Here is a 22,187-nt window from a genome sequence, read left to right as displayed (position 1 = left end):
GGCAGAAGGAAACTAAGACAACACTAGTGATAACTAAATTTGGAGAAACTAAATTACTAAACACAGTAGAGAAAGAACATGGAAACTTAAACATGACAAACCCTGAACCTGGAATCTCAAAATATGGAAAACATGGAAACAGGCACTAGCCTCGGTGCTCAGAGCCGTGTTAGCTAGCCAAACGAGGAGGTCGCAGCGCAGACGGCATCTGGATGAATTCTCTCAGGATTTGTTTTGTCTCCTACCACCACACTGCCTTCAGGGAAGCCAAACCTCTTCTGAACCTCAGCAATCAGCTGTCTGATCTGATGACCCTTCTCTCCAAGAACAGTCTTGATCCTAAACATGGTGAGATGTTTAGGGTTAAACTACATGGTTAAAAAAGCTCCGAAACAAACAAACAGAAAAAAGATCTTTCCACAAAACAGCACAAAGCTGAGACATCATAGAGCTACACAGTTGAAGGTTTTATGTCTTTTGATAAGCACACCGAATTTACATGAAGGAAGATGTGCTATATAAACAAAACTAACACAGGATATAATAATGTTACAAATGTAATGGCAGGGATCCTAACGTTTGATTTTAAGAAGGAAGGAGATGATAGCAGCTTGGGTCACCACAAAAGATATATGACAAAAATGCTATAATTATATAATTTAAATAATGCATATTACAAGATGCATTCTTGGATAATATTTGGATTAATCCTGATGTAATCATGCTACACTTTTTTCTGTATTTCATGTTGTAGCTTTATGTGTACAATATAGGTGATGCTCATCAGCCTTTTGAACTGTACAACGTTATCTCAGAATCAAAGTGACAAATGTCACTTCCAGAGAACAACCAGTGTTACATCAGCATCCACCTTCTCCTTCAGATTTACAGGCACATTTTTTTCACCACTCATAGATCAGACAACCAGACTGGCTCAGGCTGTGCTTTAGGTGTGACCAGTGATTAATTTTTATTTATTTATTTTTTACCAGTGCACTATAAATAACCCACATTGCAAAAGGTAAGTTATGCCTTTATTCTCACATTGTGGCTAAATTTTTTAACTGATGTTTGCACAAATTACTACTTTGGAAACCAACCAATGTGTTTTCTTCTGTGGTTAAACAGTTTAACGCCTGGAATTTATTATTTATTTATTATTATCTTATATTATCTTACATTATATTATATTATATTATATTATATTTGTGAAAGTACACTCTGAGATAAAGAGAAAATAACGTTCTCTTTATCTCTTTACCTTTTGTAAAGTTGGACCAGCCACAGGGAGTGTGAGGGTGATTTTGGCCTCCTGTTGAGCGGTGATATTAGTAAAGACAAAATTAACAGATTGACCCCAAGAAGATTTCACTACAGCATTTCCGAAAAGCTTCATCTATTTTCTCACTCAAACATCGTGTGAAGTGAACCTGAAATAATCAATTCCTCTGCAGATGATTGGTTAGCTCTTTGACAACTACTCTTTCAAGAGTTTATGAGATGAGAGGAAGGTTGGAGACTGGCCTGTAATTAGCTAATGATCTGTGCTAAGGCATTTTTAATGTTTGTTATTTTTTAGGCCTCAGTTATTTAGCAAGACAGGGGCTTGTTTAACATGTGTCTTTGGCCATTTCACTGGGGCCACATGGTTTTGTGAATAAATCTGCTGAGATCTAGATCCATTGCATGTGGGGAAACTGATTGTCATGGCAAGTATAGTAAGTGGTTTAGATTCACAACCATTTTAAATTGTTTATCAGAAGTGATGCTTCTTTTTGCAGAGATAATTAAAAAATTGTCAGTCTTCTGCTAGTCCTTCTCTGATGTTAAACAATGTAATGTCAAAAAGAGAAAGTCCACAATTAAGGCTTTAATTGCAGCAAGTTTTATTAAAGCAATTGAGCAGGAGAAAAGCAAAAGCAGAATTAAACAAGCCACTCAATAATAATAAAATCACATCAATTATACTTATCTACTTAACCTTTTTACTGTGATATATAATATACAATATAATATAGAAAATCTTTTTTTTTAACTTTTTCCACATTTTTACATAACACATCATCATTTTCTCAATACAACTTTTTCATTAAATCATAGATTTTTAAAGTCAGAGTGCACACACGCCGTTTCTACACTTCACTGGAAGGGCTGTTGTTAGAATCCCTATTATATTTTCAAACTCCCATCCTTTTTAATTAAGCTTACACATAATTACATTTTCCAGATTATATTCTGATCAATATTAAGCATAATTATCTGTCAGTTCAATCTCAAAAGAACTACAATTCTGTGTTTATTCGTGGCAACACAATGATGATGATGATAATGGGTCAGTGAAACAGCTCTTATCTTTTCAGTCACACCCAGGCATGAATATGAAAGATTGAAGCTGGATTGTGTCTCGGGACGCAGAATCTAGACATTAGAACAGATTTTCTCTCTACTCAACATATTCATCAGACTTTGATTCTATCTTTGATCCTATAAATCAAATGTAAGACTGGATGTTGAGCCCTTTTCTTCACTTCTGGTTGGAACTGAGCAAAGGCAATTCTCTACGGCAGATTAAATAAAGAATCGTCAAACTTCAACCTTAAAGTAAAGGACCTTTTAACATCAAACAAAAAGTAAAGGTAAAGTAAAGTATTTCTAAAAAATGTACAAGTTTGTAGAAAACATTTACTCTCATTTTCCAGCTACAATCACAGTAACAATCAGATGTTTCAGTCTTGTTCTTTCAGCATCATTTTATGGAAGGTGGTCCTCATTACCTTTCTGCTCAGGGAAAGTTAAACCTGCAGCAGCTTCAAGGTAAAAGTTAAAGAAATAGTATAGGGGCTGCAGCTGATAGATTGTGTGATTTGGCTTTTATAATGCCTCAAGATAGATTTTAGGATTGTTCAAGTGAGGGTTCTTCCAAGTAAAGTAAAGTCACCTGGGAAAATAAAAAATAATTAAATCTTTAGACAACATTTTATTATCATGTAGCACTTAGTTTGGAGAAAGTTATGCAATTTGTTTGAAGACATGTTAGTTTTTGTTAAGCTGTTCTTACAGCCGTAGAACAGATTTCATAATCAGCCGACCTCTTTGTTATCTCTGAAACTTAAACTTGATATCATCTGCCCACCTATGAAGTTTCATGAACTTATCTTGCAAAGTGATAATATCTGTCTGATATTAGGACCAACCAATCAGATTTCTGGGACCTACTGCTCAGAAAGGTGTTTTGGTGCTACAGGACTGGATCACGTACAAAAGACCAGCCCTGAGTCCACAAACCATCCCCAAGCCCCAAGTACGGAGTGCTAGAAGGCAGAAGAATAAACCAGCTCTACTCCATGTGTAAGCGTGTTGCAAACAACCCTCTGCACTCTACATCATTCCTACTATATATCAGTCCAGACAGTCACGCCGAACAAAGCTTTTGACCATCAAAAGACGGAGTGCCAACTCATATGAGCACATTTGCAGCGTGCATATAAAATAATTAAAACATCTTTATTTAGTAGAAAAATCAAAAATTTTCAACACATTACAGAGATCACACAAATCCACTATTCTTAAAATCAAAAGCACTAAAATTGACAGATCTGGTTCATTTTCTCACAGCACAAATTATATATAAAGCAATAAACAACCTACTTCCTGACAATATCATAAAGTTGTTTTCTAAAAGGGAACGGGATACAATTTGAGGGGGGAATTAAATTTAAAACATCCTTGTATCTGTACAACATTAAAAAGTTTTTGCATCTCTGTGTGTGGAGTGAAGCTGTGGAACAGACTTAATAAAGATATGAAGCAAAGTCCGAGCATGGCGCAGTTTAAAAAGCAGTTCAAGGAAATGATTTTTGCAGGGTACAGGGAGGAGGTAGAGATTTGATAGGGAGTTCTTGTCCAATATTTTCACAAGGCTGATGTGTGTGTGTGTGTGCAGGTGCACGGGTATGTTGGTATGGGTATATATATCTGTAGGTTGTGTATCCTTTGAGGTGTTACTGGGGTTATTGAATATTTGTATATGTATGTATATGTGTATGTACATATGTATATGTATATAGATAGATATACATATAATTAATACATTAAAAAACATTGATTACTAGATAGTGGAAAGGGGGTGGGATTGAATAAGCGCATGCTTCCTCCTGCTCCTTTTTGAACATGAAAGTTATTCGTAGTTGTGGGTGCTCGTTTTCCTTCTGTTTTGCTTTGTTCGTTTGTCTCTTTTTATTTTCATGTTGTTTAACTTCTTCAACATATTCAAAATAAAGATTCAATCAATCAATCAATCAATCAATCCTAGCAATGCTAGGTAAATCTTTATTCAATTCAATTCAATTCAATTCATCTATATAGCACTCTTCACAGGATAAAAGCCACAAAGTGGTTCACAGTAATATAAAAAAAGAAATACATAAAAAACAAACAAACAACAAACAAACAATCAACCCCCCCCAGCACAATCAAACATACAGCACAAATCTAATTAAAAGCCAATCTAAATAAATGAGTCTTAAGCTGCTTTTTAAAAGAATAAATACAATCAAGGCAACGTAATGATGGAGGGAGAGCATTCCACAACCTGGGGTCCACCGCTCTAAAAGATCTATCTCCTCTGGTTTTAAAACGTATTTGGGGGATTACCAAGAGCCTTTGATTAGATGATCTCAGGCTGCGAGAGGGAGCGTGGGGTTCTAAATGTAGGCAGGGGCATCACAATTCAAAGCTTTAAAAGTCAGTACCAAGATTTTAAAATGAATTCTAAAATGTACTGGAAGCCAGTGTAATGAATGTAAAACTGGTGTAATGTGCTCTCTTTTTCGTGTCTAAGTTAAAAGCCTTGCAGCAGCATTCTGGACTGACTGGAGACGGTCCAGATTCCTTTTGCTTAAACAAAGAAAAGGCTGTTACAATAATCTAAGCGAGATGATATAAAAGCATGAATAACCATTTCTAACGCAGATTTAGACAGCAAAGTTCGAAGTTTGGAGATGTTTCTTAGCTGAAAAAGGCAGTTCCTAATTAACTGTCGAGAGTATTGTTCTCGGGACATGGCAGAATCAAAGATCACACCAAGGTACCTGATGCTCAGGTGAACAGATGAGCCAAGAGAACCAAGATGCTGTTTGATTAGAGATATCAATGGTGTCAAAGGCAGATGTCAAGTCCAACAAAACCATGACTGAGGATGCTCCGGAGTCAGCTAACATGATAATGTCACTAGAGACTTTAAGTAATGTGGTTTCTGTTGAGTGACTTTTACAGAAACCTGACTGAAATTTGTCATAGATTTCATGTTTTTCTAAAATAGAAGTAAGTTGATCTGCAAATACTTTTTCCAGAATTTTCGACAGTAACGGGAGCTTAGAGATAGGCCTATAATTCTTAAGCTGAGTTGGATCCAAACTGCTCTTTTTTAATATCAGCTCAACAACAGCATGCTTACAGAACCTATGGACCACACCTGTTGAAAGAGAGGCATTGCATATCTCTACAATGACAGAGAGAGCATTTTTAAACAGCCCAGCAGGTAGAATGTCATTTGCACAAGTGGTAATTTTCATTTTATCCAGCAGGAGTGAAAGGTCATGTATGGTCATTGGGTTAAACACTGACAGTAAATGAGGGGGAGGTGGCCCAGAGACACAAACAGACAGTATTGAAGAACCAATGCTCATACGGACATTATCAACTTTATCCACAAAGAAATTCAGAAAGTCATCACTCTCAGATATGGAGGTCACGGGTACTGGGTGGACCACGGGGGAAACAATAGAGTTTATGGAGTTAAACAGTACCTTGAAATTTCTCTTGCTTGATGAGATTAACTGAGAAAACTATCCTGATCTGGCTGTTTTTATGGTTTCATGTAGGGAAACCCAAAGTTCCCTAAGGTGGAGCCTGTGAACTTCGAGTTTAGTTGATTTCCAAAGGCGTTCTACTTTCCTACAGATTATTTTGACCTTCCTTATGTCATCATTTATCCATGGATGAGCTCTTTTTGGGGCAGCAATGACAGATTTCATAGGTGCCACTGAATTTAAAATCTCCAAGCAGTGATTGTTAAAACACTGAGTAGCAACATCAGCATCAGTGCAGCCACTGATCACATAACGGTCCAACAAATTAGAAAACTTCAAAGCAACATCCTGATTCATGAACCGCTTATGGAACATGAGATTAGAAGGTGGTGTGTACAGAGGGAAGCTAAGATTAAAAATAACACAGGAATGGTCACTCACCTGTGTCCTTAACACAGACATTAGTTTTGTCTAAGCCAAGAGAAAACACAAGGTCCAAGGTGTGGCCTTTAACATGGGTGGGTCCAGAGACATGCTGAATAAAATTAAAAGAGTCTGTAATGGATAGAAAGTCAGAGGCCATGCTACAGCTAAGATCATCCACGTGCAGGTTGAAATCCCCAATCATTAAGACCTTCTCTAGTTTAATAATGCAAGCTCAGTAGGTAGTGTGGTCGCCCCATGATTGGAAGGTCAGGGGTTCGAATCCACTACCCTGAGGTATCCCTGAGCAAGGTACCGTCCCTACACACTGCTCCCTGGGTGCCTGATTTGTGGCTGCCCACTGCTTCACTAAGTAAATGGGAAAAGACTAATGCAGAAAGAGTAATTTCCCCACGGGGATCGATAAAGTACACATTATAATTATTATTCTAAAAAGTCTGTAAAATCTTGAATAAAAACACCAGCGGGGCCGGGAGGGCAGTAAATTAAAACATATCTGATGAACCAACTTTAAGAAGCCGTGACTCAAAGGAAGGAGGAGGAGTCCATAGCTCTGCAAGCAAAACTGTCCCGGTGAACAGCAGTGTTCAAAGCAAGTTACTTTGAAAAAGTAATTAATTATAGTTACTAGTTACTTTTTCAAAAAAGTAACTGAGTTAGTAACTGAGTTACAAGATTCTAAAAGTAATTAATTACTTGAAGTAACTATTGCGTTACTTTAAAAAAAAAAACATTTAACCCTCTGGGGTCCAGGGTATAATCGGCCATTTTTAACTACTTTTGATGTTTCCTCCACATTTTACCTTTAAAAACTATTTATTTGCCTCGTTTGGTATCATCCTTTTCAGCACAACCTCACGTGTCTGAATTTACAGTTTTGTTTTCATTTTTACGGACTGTATTAACACAATTGATCTAAAATCAGACAAAAAACATAAAAATCAGACTAGAAAAAGTTTTTTTTACTGTAACAACCACAAACATGTTTAATGAATCATATTTCATAACTTTAAATGTAAATATAAATTGTCAATTTTAAAATCATATGCACAAGTTTTGCAAACAACAAAGTTATTTGCATCCATTTACCTTTTACCTTGATTTTTTAAATAACCATTTCAAACTATTTACAGAACAATCAGCTGTTCTGCATTCAATAAGATGCCACACACATTATTTGTGCCACTCCAAAAGAAATAATTTCTGTCCACTATAAAGAAGAACATCACAGCCTGATACCTGCAGGTCTGACAGCAGCAGGTGTATCACTCCTGTTTCTACCTGGAGACAGCAGTCGCCTCATTGTTCTCACACACAACACAAAACTATCCACAACACTACACACTAACTACACAAGACACAACATTAACTACACACTCCAAACACGCTAAACGTCACGAATCTCTCACATCTCAAAACTCGCTCTCTCTCTCTCTCTCTCGCCGTCACTCCTAAAACTTCCCCTGTTTTTTTTTTTGTTTGTTTATTTTCTGTTTCTCAAAGGGAGTTAGCTATGCACCAAGCCTATTGTGTGCTGTGCTCTGGTAGGAATCCAGTCTCTCTGAGCACTTTGTTCACAGCTGGTGTGAAGTGGGCGCTGTAGCTCAGCAGTCTGCCATCATAAATCAGCTTGTCTTCTGCCAGGTTGGGTTGTCTCGGAAATCTGCAAAAAAAATTGTATGAAACAGGTTTGTATGTGCTTAATACATTATAAGAGAGACAAAAGATTCAGAATAAAAATATCTAAAAATTACGTGCTAGCAAAGATGCTGTTGGAAGTATATCTTACAGGTAAAAACACAGTGATAAATAAGTAATCTTTATTTAGACAATTGTTTTGTATAAAGAAAAATTTCCAAGTTGTTTGTAATCAGATTTGACTGTAAATACATTCTTTACGATTTTCATCAAATCCTCCTGGAACTCGGTGAGTGTCCTTGTTTGGCTACCATTATAAATTCTTTCTGACCCCAGAAAGTCTAAAGAAACAATAGATCTTAATGCACAAGGGTGAAATCTGTAAAATGTATAAATAATATCCACAATATTCAGAACAAAAGGAACTAAGCGTTTAATAAATTAAAAGTCACTGCTCAGGAACAAAAACATGAATCTGTTGATAAAGAGAGGAAGGTGAAAGAAATATTAGTGTGGTAAACAAACAGATTTAATAATGGGTTTATCCAGTGAAGCACAGCAGAATAGCATTAAAAGGGAAACAGACTATCATGGGATTGAGCACAATTTTTGCTGGTTTTTGTAGCAACTAATGATGAGGAATTGTTTAACTAATTTACCTTGTGTGGTACATCCGTGCTATGTTCCTGTCAATCCAGGAGCAGCCATGCTGTGACTTCAGAACCCCATGAACAGTTGTGGAAAACACTGCTCGAGGGTTGACAATGATCTTGAAGTTATTGTAATGAGTCTCAATGATTGGTTCTTGGTACAGGTGAGCCAAAATGTTCACACCAGTGACATTCTTCCAGTCAGTCTGTGGTGGCAGACTTTGGGATGCTGGAGGAGCCAACATGATATTGATGGGGAACACGTTATTTTCAAACATGTAGCACTTGTTGGCACCATATTTGTTCTCCAGCAGCGGCAACAACTCTACCCAGCTGGCAACAGAATAACAAGATAGTTATAACATGTAAAACCACTTGAACAGCACACAAGCAATTAAAAGATGACTAACCACAGCAGGAAAGTTGAAAACAATTTCAATAATGTGTTTTAAGTGATCTCTAAGTGATCTTAAGTGATCTCTCAAAGTTTTTCTTTGGATTTTCCCATATTTCAGGACCAAACCTTGGACTTGACCTTCTACTTTTAATGTTTGTTTGTTTGTTATTTCACTAACCTGGGAATCGTTTAGGCAAGTCTACTAACTTACTATTGGTGTCATGAATCCAAATTTTGGCTGACATTGTCATCAATACACACCAACAGGACACACCTTCTTATTTAATGGTTTTTCTTTGTTTTTACTCCTTTCTACATCGTATATACATACTGCAGACTTCAAATTTATAAAGCAAGATATTTGTCATTCCTATCAAAGAAAAAAAAGATAAATAGCTGATCAAAGTGTTGTATAAAAGAAATATAAGAGAACACATTTTATTTATTTATTGTACTTTCAAAATAAAAATCACTTATTCCTAACTTTAATAAGCTGAAGTTCAAATGAAGAAAAATGTTCAACATTGACTGAACAACAAGAGAACTGGTTTTGAGATGACTGGATGTCTGATGCTGACTGATAAAGAATTGACGATTAAGGCAAAGCTTGATGAGGCATAAAAAGTCAAAGCCAGATCGTCAGGTTTCCGAATTTTTTTTCAATACATAAAATCGTTCAATAAGAATGTTTTATTAGTTAATGATCAGTTAATGATGGGAGCAGGTACAAAATAATAATATAAAGCAGGGGTAGGCAACTCCAGGCCTCGAGTGCCGGTATCCTGCAGGTTTTAGATCGCACCCTGGGTTAACACACCTGAATCCAATGATTAGTTCATTACCAGGCCTCTGGAGAACTTCAAGAAATGCTGAGGAGTCATTTAGCCCTTTAAATCAGCTGTGATGGATCATAGACACATCTTTTTTTTTTTTTTTGTCCCGTTTGGATCTATAGCCATCAGAATTGTTGTCTTAAGGCCAAGAAAGATGCCAAGCGGATTTATTTTACCAAGTGGATCATCATGGCCTTGCCATATTGGTCCATTTGATTGACCTTTATTATAATTATGAATTTATTTTATTTTCGGTTGCTACAAACGGGACAGACATGACTGGGGGAAAGAATGAAAGAAAGAGAGGGAGAGAAAGAAAACCAAAGGGGAGAAGAGACGGTGAGAAGGGGGGGAAGAGAGAAAAAAAACAAACAAACAAACAAAAAAAACAAAACACCTGGGTCACCTGTATGGAGAAAAAAAAAACAGAAGAGAAAGCAAACAACAAAGAGCAACATAATAAGAAAAAAAAAGCACCATCACAATAAACTAGCTAGCAGTAGATATCAATAGATACTAAATAATAAACGATATTGTGCAGCACGCAAGATAGACAGCGCACAATGTGCTTTGAGGCAGCAGCCAAGAAAGCTGTAGTCCGCGTCTGTGAACACCCATGTGTACACCTGTGTGCATACCTGTGTGGATCAGCATGCTTGCATTCCAAAGGTTTCTCCATGTAATGATCTGCTAGGGAGTGTGGGGAGCCACAGCCCTGTCCTCTATGGTATGAAGCAGGTATGGAGGAGATCAAAACTCCAGACATCCAGAGGCCCCCAGAACACAAGAGACCAAGGAAGACACACAGAGGGGCAGCCGCGCCACTGTCCCAGTAAGAGCTGAGGAGAGTCCCAGATGAGGGCTCATTCAGCAGCCGCGGAGCAGAAGCCAGGGGGAGTTGCAGTGACACGCCCGTGAGCTCCGCCGGCAGCCAGCTGTGCCTGAGTGACCGAGCCCCAGGCCGAGAGGCCGGGGGCACCCCACCTCCGAAATGGCCCGAGCGAGCCCCAATAAGCGGCCGCCAAGGAGTGAGCCGGTGTGTACCCGGACGCCCACCCCCAGACACAAAGAACCACCAACGCACCGACACCTGAGGGAGTCCGCCACTGGCAGGGGAAGTGGTGGTGGGTGGAGATAGGCCCTCCAAGGTTTGGAGGCCTGAGATGTCCCCAGAGAGGTGGCGTCTGATACCCAACCTGACATATAGACACAGACATACAGGCACACACAGACACAAACATCCATTCCCACCCTCATGCTCTCATATGCACTCACTCCACACTCAACCGACGTGGAGACAGACATAAAGAGACGCTGTATACACGATCACACTCCCCAAGCGTACTCTACCAACCGGGTCTAGGTACCCTTGCCCCTGGAGGGGGGAACTGCACCCAGACCCAGGTGGTGTTACCCTTTTCCCTGCGGTGGGGAGAGGCAGACCGCCCCGACTCCGCAGCAGCAGGGAGGCCCCACACCCCAGTCGGACGGCCAACTCCTCCTAGCCCCCCCGCTCCAGCAGGCCGCAGAGAATGGGGGTGAGAGAAGACTCCAAACCTCCCTCCACCCGCTCATTGTAGTGTTGATGCATGTGTGTTCTAAGGTGCAATTAAAACCCAGGAGGGCATGGAGCTACCTGCCAGAGAGCAGCAGGTAAGCGCATAGTCCCTCCTGCTAGCCCTCAATGACTACGTGTATTTAAAATTGAGAGGTGGGCAACCACGCCAGGGGTGAGGTGTACACCCTGATGGTAACTTGGACTCCGTGTATCGTGCCCACCCCCAAGATCCTATATGTATGTGTAATGAGGGTGTGAGTAATGTGAATGTCTAAGTTGTGGGATAAAATTGAGGCAGAGGCAGCCAGAAGGGGACAGAGGGGGGGGTAGCCTCCTCTGCACCCTGGTGACATACCCCTACTCCAAGGCCCTGCATGTGTGGGTGGTTGTGGTGGAGCGGGAAGAGGGAGGCAGCTGGAGATGGGGAGGGAAGGAAGGGAGGGGCAGGTGACCCCTCCCTGGGGCCAGCTCCCCCGCTGACCCCAGTAGGCACTCCCATACTCCGCGACCCGCCAGGGAAAGGGGGCCCAGGCCCATCCAGACCGGGGCCCAGCGCAGCAGCGCCCCCCGGCCCCACAGAGCCCGGGACAGTCCAGTCAACCCCACCACAGAGAAAACTGCACCCACCCCCCCATCCACTCATCTTCCAGATTACATGAGACGATAGACGCCCAGGCTGAGATCTTCCTCCACCTCTCCTGTATCTCCCCCTCCTGCAGAGAGTTCCTGAGGAGAGGAAAGCTCCTGCAAGGTGTGACAATCTCCCCCACCAGTTGAAGAGCCCCCCAGGTGGCTCGACACACCGGCGGCACCATGCGCCAGGGATGGGCCCCCAATCATGGACACATCTAAAACCTCCAGGACACCGGCACTCGAGGCCTGTAGTTGCCTACCCCTGATATAAAGGAACAAAAAGCCTGTGACTAGAAACCTGGAACATGAAACATAAAAACCTGAGACAGGGAAATACGGAAGCACCGCCGCAGTTGTGGATATCAGGGGGACCACCTCTGTTCACCGGGTGGTCCCATCAACCATGGACAAAAGGTATGTGAAACCCTGTGACTGCGGTAGAGGAACCACCAGATCAACATGCACATGATCAAAAACATTTGCCAGGGATGAGAAATGGTTCAAAGGGTGCCTTGGTGTGCCTATGGACCTTTGCATGCTGGCATGGAACGCACGCTGCAGTCCATTCACTAACAGACCTGCGAAGGCCTGGCCAAACAAACTTGAAGCTGACCAATTTAACAAAGGCCCGGAACCCCAGATGTAATAGAACGTGCACTGAGTCAAAAACGTGACGACGCTATGAAACGGGGACCACCAGGGTTAGGGGATTATCTTGACAGAGGACAAAACGAAAGGCAGCAAACATCCAAAGAAGAGCTTTGAATGTCCTTCAAGAAGCCTGGAGAACTATTACTAAAGACTACTAAAACATTATAAATATTGACTTTCAACCTCATTGACCTCTCTAATCATACAAACTGTTCTTGTTTTGTCTTATATTTTGTATTTCCATGTATGTTTGCAGCACATGTTTTAGTATATCACTGCACATATTTTCCATCTTCATAATAAACCATGAAAATACACACACATACCTGACGACTTTCTGGGGCAGTATGAGCTCATCTATATCATGTAGAGCCACATATCTGGACTGGTACATGTATCTGTAAAGGCAGTCATTGAGAGCAGGAATCTGACCAAAGTAGTGAAGTTCACCGGGACCATGTTCAGGCAGCCAGCCACGAGACACGTTCACATATCTGGACAGAGACCAAGGAATCACCTCCAGTAAACCTGAGAAAAAAACATTGGAAGCAGTTCAATGTCAGTAATTAAAACTAGACATTACAATTACTGCAACTCCAACCTCAAACTGAAATCATTGAACTGGTGAAATGCATTCTGGATCTTTATGGTGAAGCAGACACATGAAAACAAAACATTACCTGTTTTTTTTTGTCTCAGTGAATAAGACTAGAGTAATAAACAACCTGGAGCAGCAGCAGTGACATGGCTAAGAAACAACCCAACGCAAAAACTTAATGATCTCATTAAAACAACCTAAGGTTTTGGCTGCACTAAAAACAGACAAAACAGACTCTCATCTGTTGCTCTCAAACATGATCCAAGAATGAATGCTAGTTTTCATAAAGGTTTCCAATATTAGAACTGGACTGTGTGACTAAGTGAAAGGCTCTGTAGTTAATTGAAAGGAAGGTTGTGTATAGGAAATGAATTACTGCTGTACCATGTGTGAAACAAAAAAATAAAAAATACATAAATCCACAGAGAACTATCAGTTCTTTTAGGTACTTAGTTTTAGTCATTTTTAATGTTTCCATTAAACATTAGAGAAACCAATATTAAGTATAAATCCAGTTTGTGAGCATGGCCACGGAAGGATCCTGTGAGAGCTCATGCAGTCTTAATACTGAGACCACCAAACAGTTCCAGGTCTCTGTAATACACAGCAAGTCAAGATGACTCACTTGCATAAACAGTGGAAATCTGGAAACGTGGAAACATGAACATAAAGACACGGGAGAATCTGACAAAATGTGTAAGACAGTTTTAACTTTCACTCATTTCAGCTGCAGCCCTGATGGTGTTTGATGGTCTGAGAGCACATAAACAAGACAAACTTGCAAATTTGATAGATCTATAAGTACAAATTTGTATCCTGTTTTAGAATTATATATCAAGTTTTATAAAACAATACAATTGTTATGAAAATGTTTATAGCCAGCATTAGATAAATAAATACATAAATAAAATAAAATAAACATCAGGTGATACAGCTGCTTCTATTGATGTGTGTCAGACAAAGACCAAAACTTTAGATGGGGGGAATTTGTATATCTGTGTCTGAGTGCATGTGCATGTGTGTGTGTCCAACTCGAGAGAGTGCCCTTTCACCAGTTTTAAACAAAAGTCGACAATCCCCAAGCCGACGCAGGTGATCTTGAAGAAGTAGGAGGAAAGGGCAGAGAGTCATACACCGTCTTGTTATCTGGGAGAATTTGTTGTTCCAGCTTTGGCCCTGGAGCTTCCAGCTGGTTAGGGGAGGCCACATAAAGATAGTGGTTGTTCGGGTTTGGTTTCTGCATTCCAGTTCCATCATTGGTTCACAGATCTATCAATTTCCCGTTGCGGAGTCGCAAGCTTCTCTATGATTTTATCCATATTGCGTTCTACCCACGGCATCAATCCAGCCGGCCTTATGGGATTTTGAGCAGCTGTAACCGTTTCCATTAGTCGTCAGTAAACCAGGGCCGTGCCAGCTCCAATCAGCAAGAAACCCGTTATCATGGTTCCGAATAGGTAGATGTCTTCAACGCCCTCCATTCAGCCTGCCCCAAGCCCAGGCTTCTCATTGAGAAGAGGATGTCAATTGCATCAAGAGACCAATTGATCAAATCCGTAATTTCTTGGTTAGAGAACAAGACAGAGAGAGTCTCTTTGAGTTAGACAAGACTAGACAAGGACAAGAGAAGCCAAGCAGGAAAGATGAGGGAGAAAGACGCGACCACCTCTGCCAAGAGCCAAACGACCCAGGTTAACATGTTTAATATGATGTCATTTTCAAAAGAATTGATTGGTCAGTAATGATTTCACACTTAACCTCTTGTTGATCTCTTATCCTAAAAATGATCTGCCCCTGAGAAGGTTAGGTTTTCTGTCTATGATGCCATATTGATATTCCTTGTTTAAACATGAACCATTATCATAGTACTGAAAACTCCAGGCTAATCCTGAAGTTGCCTGGAGAAGTCCAAATCCAGTACAAACTGGAGTGATTTATAGAGGAAACTGTAGTAAACTAGTGTATGTTTTGATCACAAAACATTAGTTGTGATTAGCTGAAGGAAGGAAGTTCAGGGTGTTTGGCAACTTCACTCAGTGTTCACTGTGGGAAAATGCCTTTAGCTGGTGATGTGAGGTCATAAGGAAAGACACACTCAGACAGAAAACTATACCATACCCCACCTTTTTGTGTGTAGTAGTCCAGTATTCGTTGCGTTTCAGGACTACAGCTGGTTTTATAGACAACCACTCTGTTCACTCCCAGTAACTGCAGCATCTCAAGACTCTGTACCAGCTACAATCCAACACATTTGAACAACAAGTGTTAATATGCAAGGCAGGCAGAAATGTCTTGTTTCTTTATTATTATAACTGTAAGGAATACTGGGAAAAATATACCTTTTCTGGTTTTATTTCTTCCTGTCTTAGTCTGCATACTTTAGAGAATGAGTTTCAAAAATCTATTTTTTCTGTCTTCTGAAAGCAAGAAAGCAAATGTCACTGTACCTGCAGCACGTTGGTAAAATCAAACATGGTGGAGATGCAGACGGTGAAGTTGTAAGGAAAAGATTCTGTCTTCTCCTGCTGGTTCTTCACCTCTAAAAACTCTTGGTTGGGATCATCTTAAGAGACCACACAAACATACACTTTTACCATCTTATTTTTGTAACTGAACTCCAATTAGTAATACTTTTTGGGTCAAACAATCTTAAAGTCAAACTGACATATAAAAATGTTTCAGGTATCAGTTACTCCCTGAAGCTTTGTTTTACTGACAGGCTATAGAGTAGATATTGATATTTCACAAAATGAGTGGGAGTCTAAACCTGGTGGTGACATAGGACGCAAAATGAGAAAATCACTAATGTCAACATAATGTAAACCTGAATGGTCATCAAATAGTTCACTTAGAATGTAAAGTTTAGAAAAATTATTGTAGAACCTTTAAAAAATTAAGTAATTATTTACCTTATTATTTATTTACTTTGTACGTCGATATTTTGGTATTTAATTGATCTCATGCACACCATGAACTGGGACTAGATGTATTTTTGAAATCCATTCATTAATTGCTGAGATATTTCAACTTAAAGCAAACACCAAATTGACAAACAGACTGGCATTTCCATTAACATGCCCCACAGCAAGGTTAACATTGTACTTGTACTTGTAGAGCTGGCATCAGCGGAGGTCACGGCAATAGAAGATGGTGTCTCACAGCCTGAGGGGAGGGGGCACATGATGTTTGCTGTCCCATAGGCAAAACCAAAGTGATCAGTGTGGATGTCGGCCACACCATTAGAGAGAAGCTGCTTTTCCTGGCAACGAAAGACACAGCGATAGGCCACCTTCTCACTCCGCAGCACCACTGCAATGGCACAAACCTGGAACAAGAAAAAGGCAGGAAGGAGGGTTTAATATAAGAGAAATTACAGGACAAGCATTATGTTTAACCACTGCCACCAAAGTGCTAATCAACAGCCTTATTGGACTCATACAAGCCAATCATGTTGTGTTACTCATCTGCATAGTAGATGTGCATGACAGAAAATATCCTTGTTCCTGTAAGTGAATATGTTGGTAAGTGCTTTTTTTTCTTGGTTTAATCTAAAATAAGGCAAATGTGATGGAAGGACAGGTAAGTGACGGAAGGACAGGTAAGTGACGGAAGTGACGGACAAGGTAAGCGACTCATGTTGTAACTGACATCAGACGCCGGAGATTTTGGCGGAAAATTAAAGCAAATGATAGTTTAGATTTGAACAAATTCATTTAAGCTTCAGTATTACCAAATACACTTATCAATTGTCTTATAACTAACAATATTTGTCTAAATAATCTCCAACACCCTGGAGAACAACGGGGAGAGTTTAGAGACTCTCCAAGATTACATCGATCAGTGCTTTCAGGATCTCGTGATGAAGAAGGCCCAGTGTGCAGCTTCCCCGGCCAAATCTGAGACGCCGTCGTCGAAAAGACAACGCCCGGCAGATTCCCCCGGCTCAACATCGCCAGCCGGCAAAGATATTGCTGACATACTGGAGTCAATCGACAAGTGATTGTCCAGTTTCGACACAAGGCTGTCCTTGGTGGAGATTCTTCACCGGGAATTTAAATTCTTGCGAGAATCCCTGGAGTTCAGCCAGCAGCAGGTGGAAACGCTTGCTGCTGAAAATGCCACGCTAAGGGAGTCGGTGAAATGTCTCACAGAAAATGTTACCCAGCTCAATAGAGAAAATAAAAAAATAAAGAAACAGTTATTGATCTACAAGCTCGTAGCCAGTGTTGGTCAAGTTACTTGAAAAAAGTAATCAGTAACTAATTACTGATTACTCCCACAAAAGAGTAATCCCGTTACTTTACTGATTACTTATTTTCAAAAGTAATTAATTACTTAGCTACTTAGTTACTTAGTTACTTTTAAAAAACACGATTTACAACCTGAAGAGGTGATAAAGCGATAGATCTTTCAGCCCAATTCTACTTTTTCTACATAATCCATCATACAAAATGTAATCAAATGGAAAAGTCTCTTTTTTTAACTTGTTTTATCAGTTTTAATCTTTTAACTTTATGCATCAAGCAAAAATATAATTATATGCAACATTCTCTGACTTGAATAAATTAGTTTAACATTTAAAGCTATTTTCTGCACATTCCAGCACATAAAATAAAATATTTTTTGTGTTTACACTCACTCTTTCAAATAGATGCAAGTAAAACACAGCAGAAAATAAATAAAGTCAAAGACTCAGCGGTCCTTTTGCTCTATTTTCACCTGTAAAGCAGGACTGACGTAGGCGGAGGTTTACCCTGGTGCAGGTGTGCTGCGGTCAGTTGAAGAATCCGCGAGTTTCTCTGTGAGTTTCCCATTACGTCGTTGCACACTCGGTGCTTGCTTGGAAGTTTAGGGGTTTTTTTTGCTGTAAAAAGTTTTCTTCCCACGCACAACGGACGCTAATGTTTTTGTCACTTTTTATGGAATCAAACTCAAAGTAAGGTCAGTACTTCCACGCTTTAAACGCTGCACGCTCATACTCTCTCCCACAATCGATATATGATCCATTGTTGATCTGCACACAGCTGTTGTCACCAACGACGCACTTGCTTACGTCACTGTCATGAGACATTCTCGCAAAAAAATCACGGTTTTAGTAACGCAGTAACGCAGCGTTCCTACGGGAAAGTAACGGTAATCTAATTACCGATTTTGCAATAGTAATCCCTTACTTTACTCGTTACTTGAAAAAAGTAATCAGATTACAGTAACGCGTTACAAGTAACGCGTGACTGCCCATCTCTGCTCGTAGCATGCATGATAATCTGGTATTTTCTGGTATTCCAGAAGCCGCTGGAGAGGACGCTGAGACCACGGTAAAAAGCTTCATCAAAACCCACCTGAAGCTGCCGGAGGACACGGTGAAGAACATCGTGGGAGACCACGTCCTATCGTGGACAAATTCGGCCACTTGAAACAAAAGCAACATGTGAAAAGCCGCGGCAGGGAATTAAAAGGAACGGACTTCAGCATGAACGACCAGTTCCCCAAAGAGATCTTGGAACGACGCAGGGTCCTCTTCCCAATCCGACGCGGCTTCATCCAGAAGGGCTCCCGCGCTGTCATCGCTGTGGACCGGCTGTACGTGGACGGACAGCTCCACCGCGACCCCAACATTACTCCGTGGCTGTATTAACCTCACACCAGATAAGAATCAGCTACACCCTTTCCCTATCCACTCACACTAACTTGCATTAACATCTGTTTAACTTACCGGTATCAAATCGCATCTTAAAGTGTGATTTCATAGCAGAATTAACACCGTCACTCTCCGTCAGTGATTTAATTGGAATGTTTACGTTTTTTCTTCTTCTCGTTTTTTTCTCTCTCTTTTCCCCCTCTTGTTTTTATGCTGCCCACCTTTCTTTCACTGCCTCGATCACCTGCTTCGACACGCATCCACAAACATCCTTTATTTCGACACATACGCACTGTTATATTTCCACTGTAGTGTCAATACACTATTAGAGCTTATGCCGAGTCAGACTGCACACACAATAGTTTGTTTACAAGTTGACTTCTTCTTTATTGGGATAACACAGAAGTAACACACACACATAACTGGGCATGGTGCCCCCTACTGGCGAAGGCTTGTATAGCACAGAATAATTCTTGGTTCATACATAACATCTCCTCCCCACTAAGCTATGCGACCGTGGCACCACCCGCAGAAACATTTCCCATAACCAAAGTAGTACCCTTTTTTTTTATTACAACATTCATGAAAACTGGAACTAATGTTGCTTTCTGTATGAATTTCTTTTTAGTTGAGAATAATGTCTCTGAACGCCAACATTCTCACTGAACTACTTAATACGCTCATCCATCACGATAACGAGCGGGTGGCTTGGTGACTCTCACTGGGTAACGTCTTACAGACTCTGTAACCTGTGTACAGTCAGTCGGTGATGATTTAAGAGACTGGGGTGTTTCTGGAGGTACGGTGGTCCCCATAACTTGTTCAACAGTCTCTTCCTGCAGAGTTGTACAAGGGTGAAGCATGGTGTCACTACCACTCTGGGCTGGTGACAACTGAGAGCTTGTCGGAGGATCCACTGTGACCTGCTGAGATACTGACTCAGGTTGTGTCAGCATCTGATCCACATGACGTTTCCACACTCCTTGGGCTCCCACATTCACCTTGTATGACACTGGCCCAGTCTTCTCCAGTACGACACCGTGCGTCCACTTGTCCTCTCCCTTCCTATAATCGCGCACCAGGACAGGCTCGCCAACAGTGAACCGTCTGTCCCTGGAGTGTTGCTGTCGGCGTTGTTGTTGCGCATCTTGTGACCGACGCACTGCTCCGGCCACACTGGGCTTCAAAAAATCCAGTCGAGAGCGCAGCTTGTGTCCAATGAACAATATAGCTGGCGTTTCTCTAGTTGTTGCATGGGGAGTGTTGCGATATGTCAAGAGGAACGTGTCAAGGCGTTGTTGCACAGGTGCTGTACCCCTGGAAGCTTTCAGTGCCTGCTTGAATGTCTGCACAAAACGCTCAGCCAAACCATTAGTAGCAGGATGGTACGGCGCGGAGCGGATGTGTTTGACTCCATTAGCTTTCAGGAACACCCTGAATTCCTCAGAACAGAACTGCGGTCCGTTATCACTCACCAGGACGTGGGGAATGCCATGGCGACTAAAGAGACCCCGTAGCACTTGTATGGTTTTACCAGCTGTGGTGCTATCCATAATATGCACTTCAGGCCACTTGGAATGTGCATCTACCACCACCAGGTACATGTGACTTTCAAATGGACCCGCAAAATCCACATGGATCCGTTCCCACGGACAGGAAGGCCACAGCCAAGGGTGTAAAGGTGCTAACCCAGGCTCTTTTTGCATACGCTGACAAGAGTGGCAGGCTTTAGCTTGAAGCTCAATTTGAGAATCAATGCCAGGCCACCAAACATAGCTGCGAGCTAAGCTCTTCATCCTCACCATCCCTGGATGTGCAGTGTGGAGCTCTTTCAGGACATGAGAGCGCAGCTTAGGTGGCACAACCACCCTCACGCCCCACATAAGGCATCCCTGCTGTATTGTGAGTTCATGTCTGCGCATCAGATAGGGTGACAGCTCTTGATCTGTGTCCTTTGTTGCTGGAAAACGTCCAGTTGTTACCATTTCCAGCACACGAGACAAAGTGACATCAGACAAAGTGTCACGTCTGATCTCGGCGACACTGACTGGTAATGTGTCCAGCTGAGATGCGTAGAATACCTCAACCGCTCCCTGTTTCTCTTTCTGTGCAAGGGGCAGAGGTAAACGTGACAGACCGTCAGCATTGGCGTGATGTGCCCCCTTCCGATACTGTAAGGTGTAATTATGTGCTGACAGAAGGAGCGCCCAACGCTGCATTCGCGCAGCTGCCATTGATGGTGTACCTTTTACTGGACTCAGAATTGAGGTCAGTGGGCGATGATCAGTGAGCAAGGTGAACTTGTTACCATGGAGATACTGGTGAAACTTGCGCACTCCAAAAACAATTGCCAATGCCTCCCTCTCGATCTGAGCATAGTTTCGTTCTGCTTTGCTGAGGGTTCGTGAAGCATAAGCAATTGGCCGTTCTTGGCCATCAGGCATGACATGTGAGAGCACGGCTCCAACGCCATATGGTGAAGCGTCACATGCCAAATGGAGAGGCAGTTCAGGATTGTAGTGGGTGAGTATTTTTGGTGAGGCCAGACGTTCTTTAGCTTTCTGAAAAGCTGACTCGCAGGCTGATGTCCACTGCCATTTCTTCTCCTTACTGAGTAGCTCATTCAGCGGCTTCAGGACCGTAGCTAAATCAGGTATGAAACGTCCATAATAGTTGAGCATTCCCAGAAAAGAACGTAACTGGCTGACATCAGCTGGTGCTGGAGCTTCCATAACGGCACGCACCTTTTCTGGTGATTTGTGTAACCCTGCCGCATCAATTATGTGGCCCAGGTATGCCACCGATTCTTGGAAAAACAGGCACTTCTCCTGTTTGAGACGCAGGCCATAGTCCTCCAGCCTGCCCAAAACTGCCTTAAGGGTTCTCAGGTGTGTCTGTTTATCTGGACCACTGACGAGGATGTCATCCAGATAACAATGGGTGTATGGTAGGCCAAGAAGCACTTGATCCATAGCCTTCTGAAACAATGCAGGTGAAGACGCCACTCCAAAAGGCAAGCGATTGAAACGGAACAGCCCTTTTTGTGTCGAAATAGTCAGCAGCTTCTTAGACTCCTCTTCTACCTCCATCTGTAGGTAGGCATTTGCTAAGTCTAGCTTACTGAAATGCTGACCTCCTGCTAGAGAAGCAAACAGGTCCTCAATGCGTGGAAGTGGGTATTTATCCACACAGAGCTGTGAATTAAGAGTGACCTTGAAATCACCACAGAGTCTCACTGAGCCATCTTTCTTGTTGACAGGGACCACGGGCGTAGCCCAATCACTATGCTCCACTGGTGTGATCACCCCAAGCTCAGTCAGGCGTTTCAGTTCTGCCT

At 41.5% G+C, this 22,187-nt stretch overlaps 1 protein-coding gene across 4 annotated transcripts in view; it reads right to left on the bottom strand.

Annotated features, from left to right (window-relative positions):
- Positions 1-22,187, bottom strand: part of LOC309687844 (uncharacterized protein) — a 43,511-nt gene that overhangs the window by 848 nt on the left and 20,476 nt on the right. For 2 of the 4 annotated variants that reach the window (XM_082503075.1, XM_082503077.1), the window contains 6 exons: positions 16,315-16,537; positions 15,660-15,775; positions 15,336-15,447; positions 12,941-13,142; positions 8,552-8,875; positions 4,310-7,917 (listed from right to left, as the gene is read on the bottom strand). In XM_082503075.1, coding sequence (XP_082359201.1) covers positions 7,779-7,917; positions 8,552-8,875; positions 12,941-13,142; positions 15,336-15,447; positions 15,660-15,775; positions 16,315-16,537 — 1,116 coding nt within the window. In that variant the 3' untranslated portion in view covers positions 4,310-7,778. Of the gene's footprint in view, positions 1-150; positions 340-4,309; positions 7,918-8,551; positions 8,876-12,940; positions 13,143-15,335; positions 15,448-15,659; positions 15,776-16,314; positions 16,538-22,187 lie in introns of those variants that run through there. The other 2 variants (XM_082503076.1, XM_082503078.1) reach the window with 2 other exon arrangements.

The sequence above is a fragment of the Aulonocara stuartgranti genome (genome assembly GCF_965226115.1).
Source record: "Aulonocara stuartgranti genome assembly, chromosome: 14".
In the NCBI taxonomy this organism is placed as follows: domain Eukaryota; kingdom Metazoa; phylum Chordata; class Actinopteri; order Cichliformes; family Cichlidae; genus Aulonocara; species Aulonocara stuartgranti.
The sequence above is the reverse complement of the archived record's forward strand: the minus strand, read 5'-3'. Positions and strand labels throughout refer to the sequence as shown.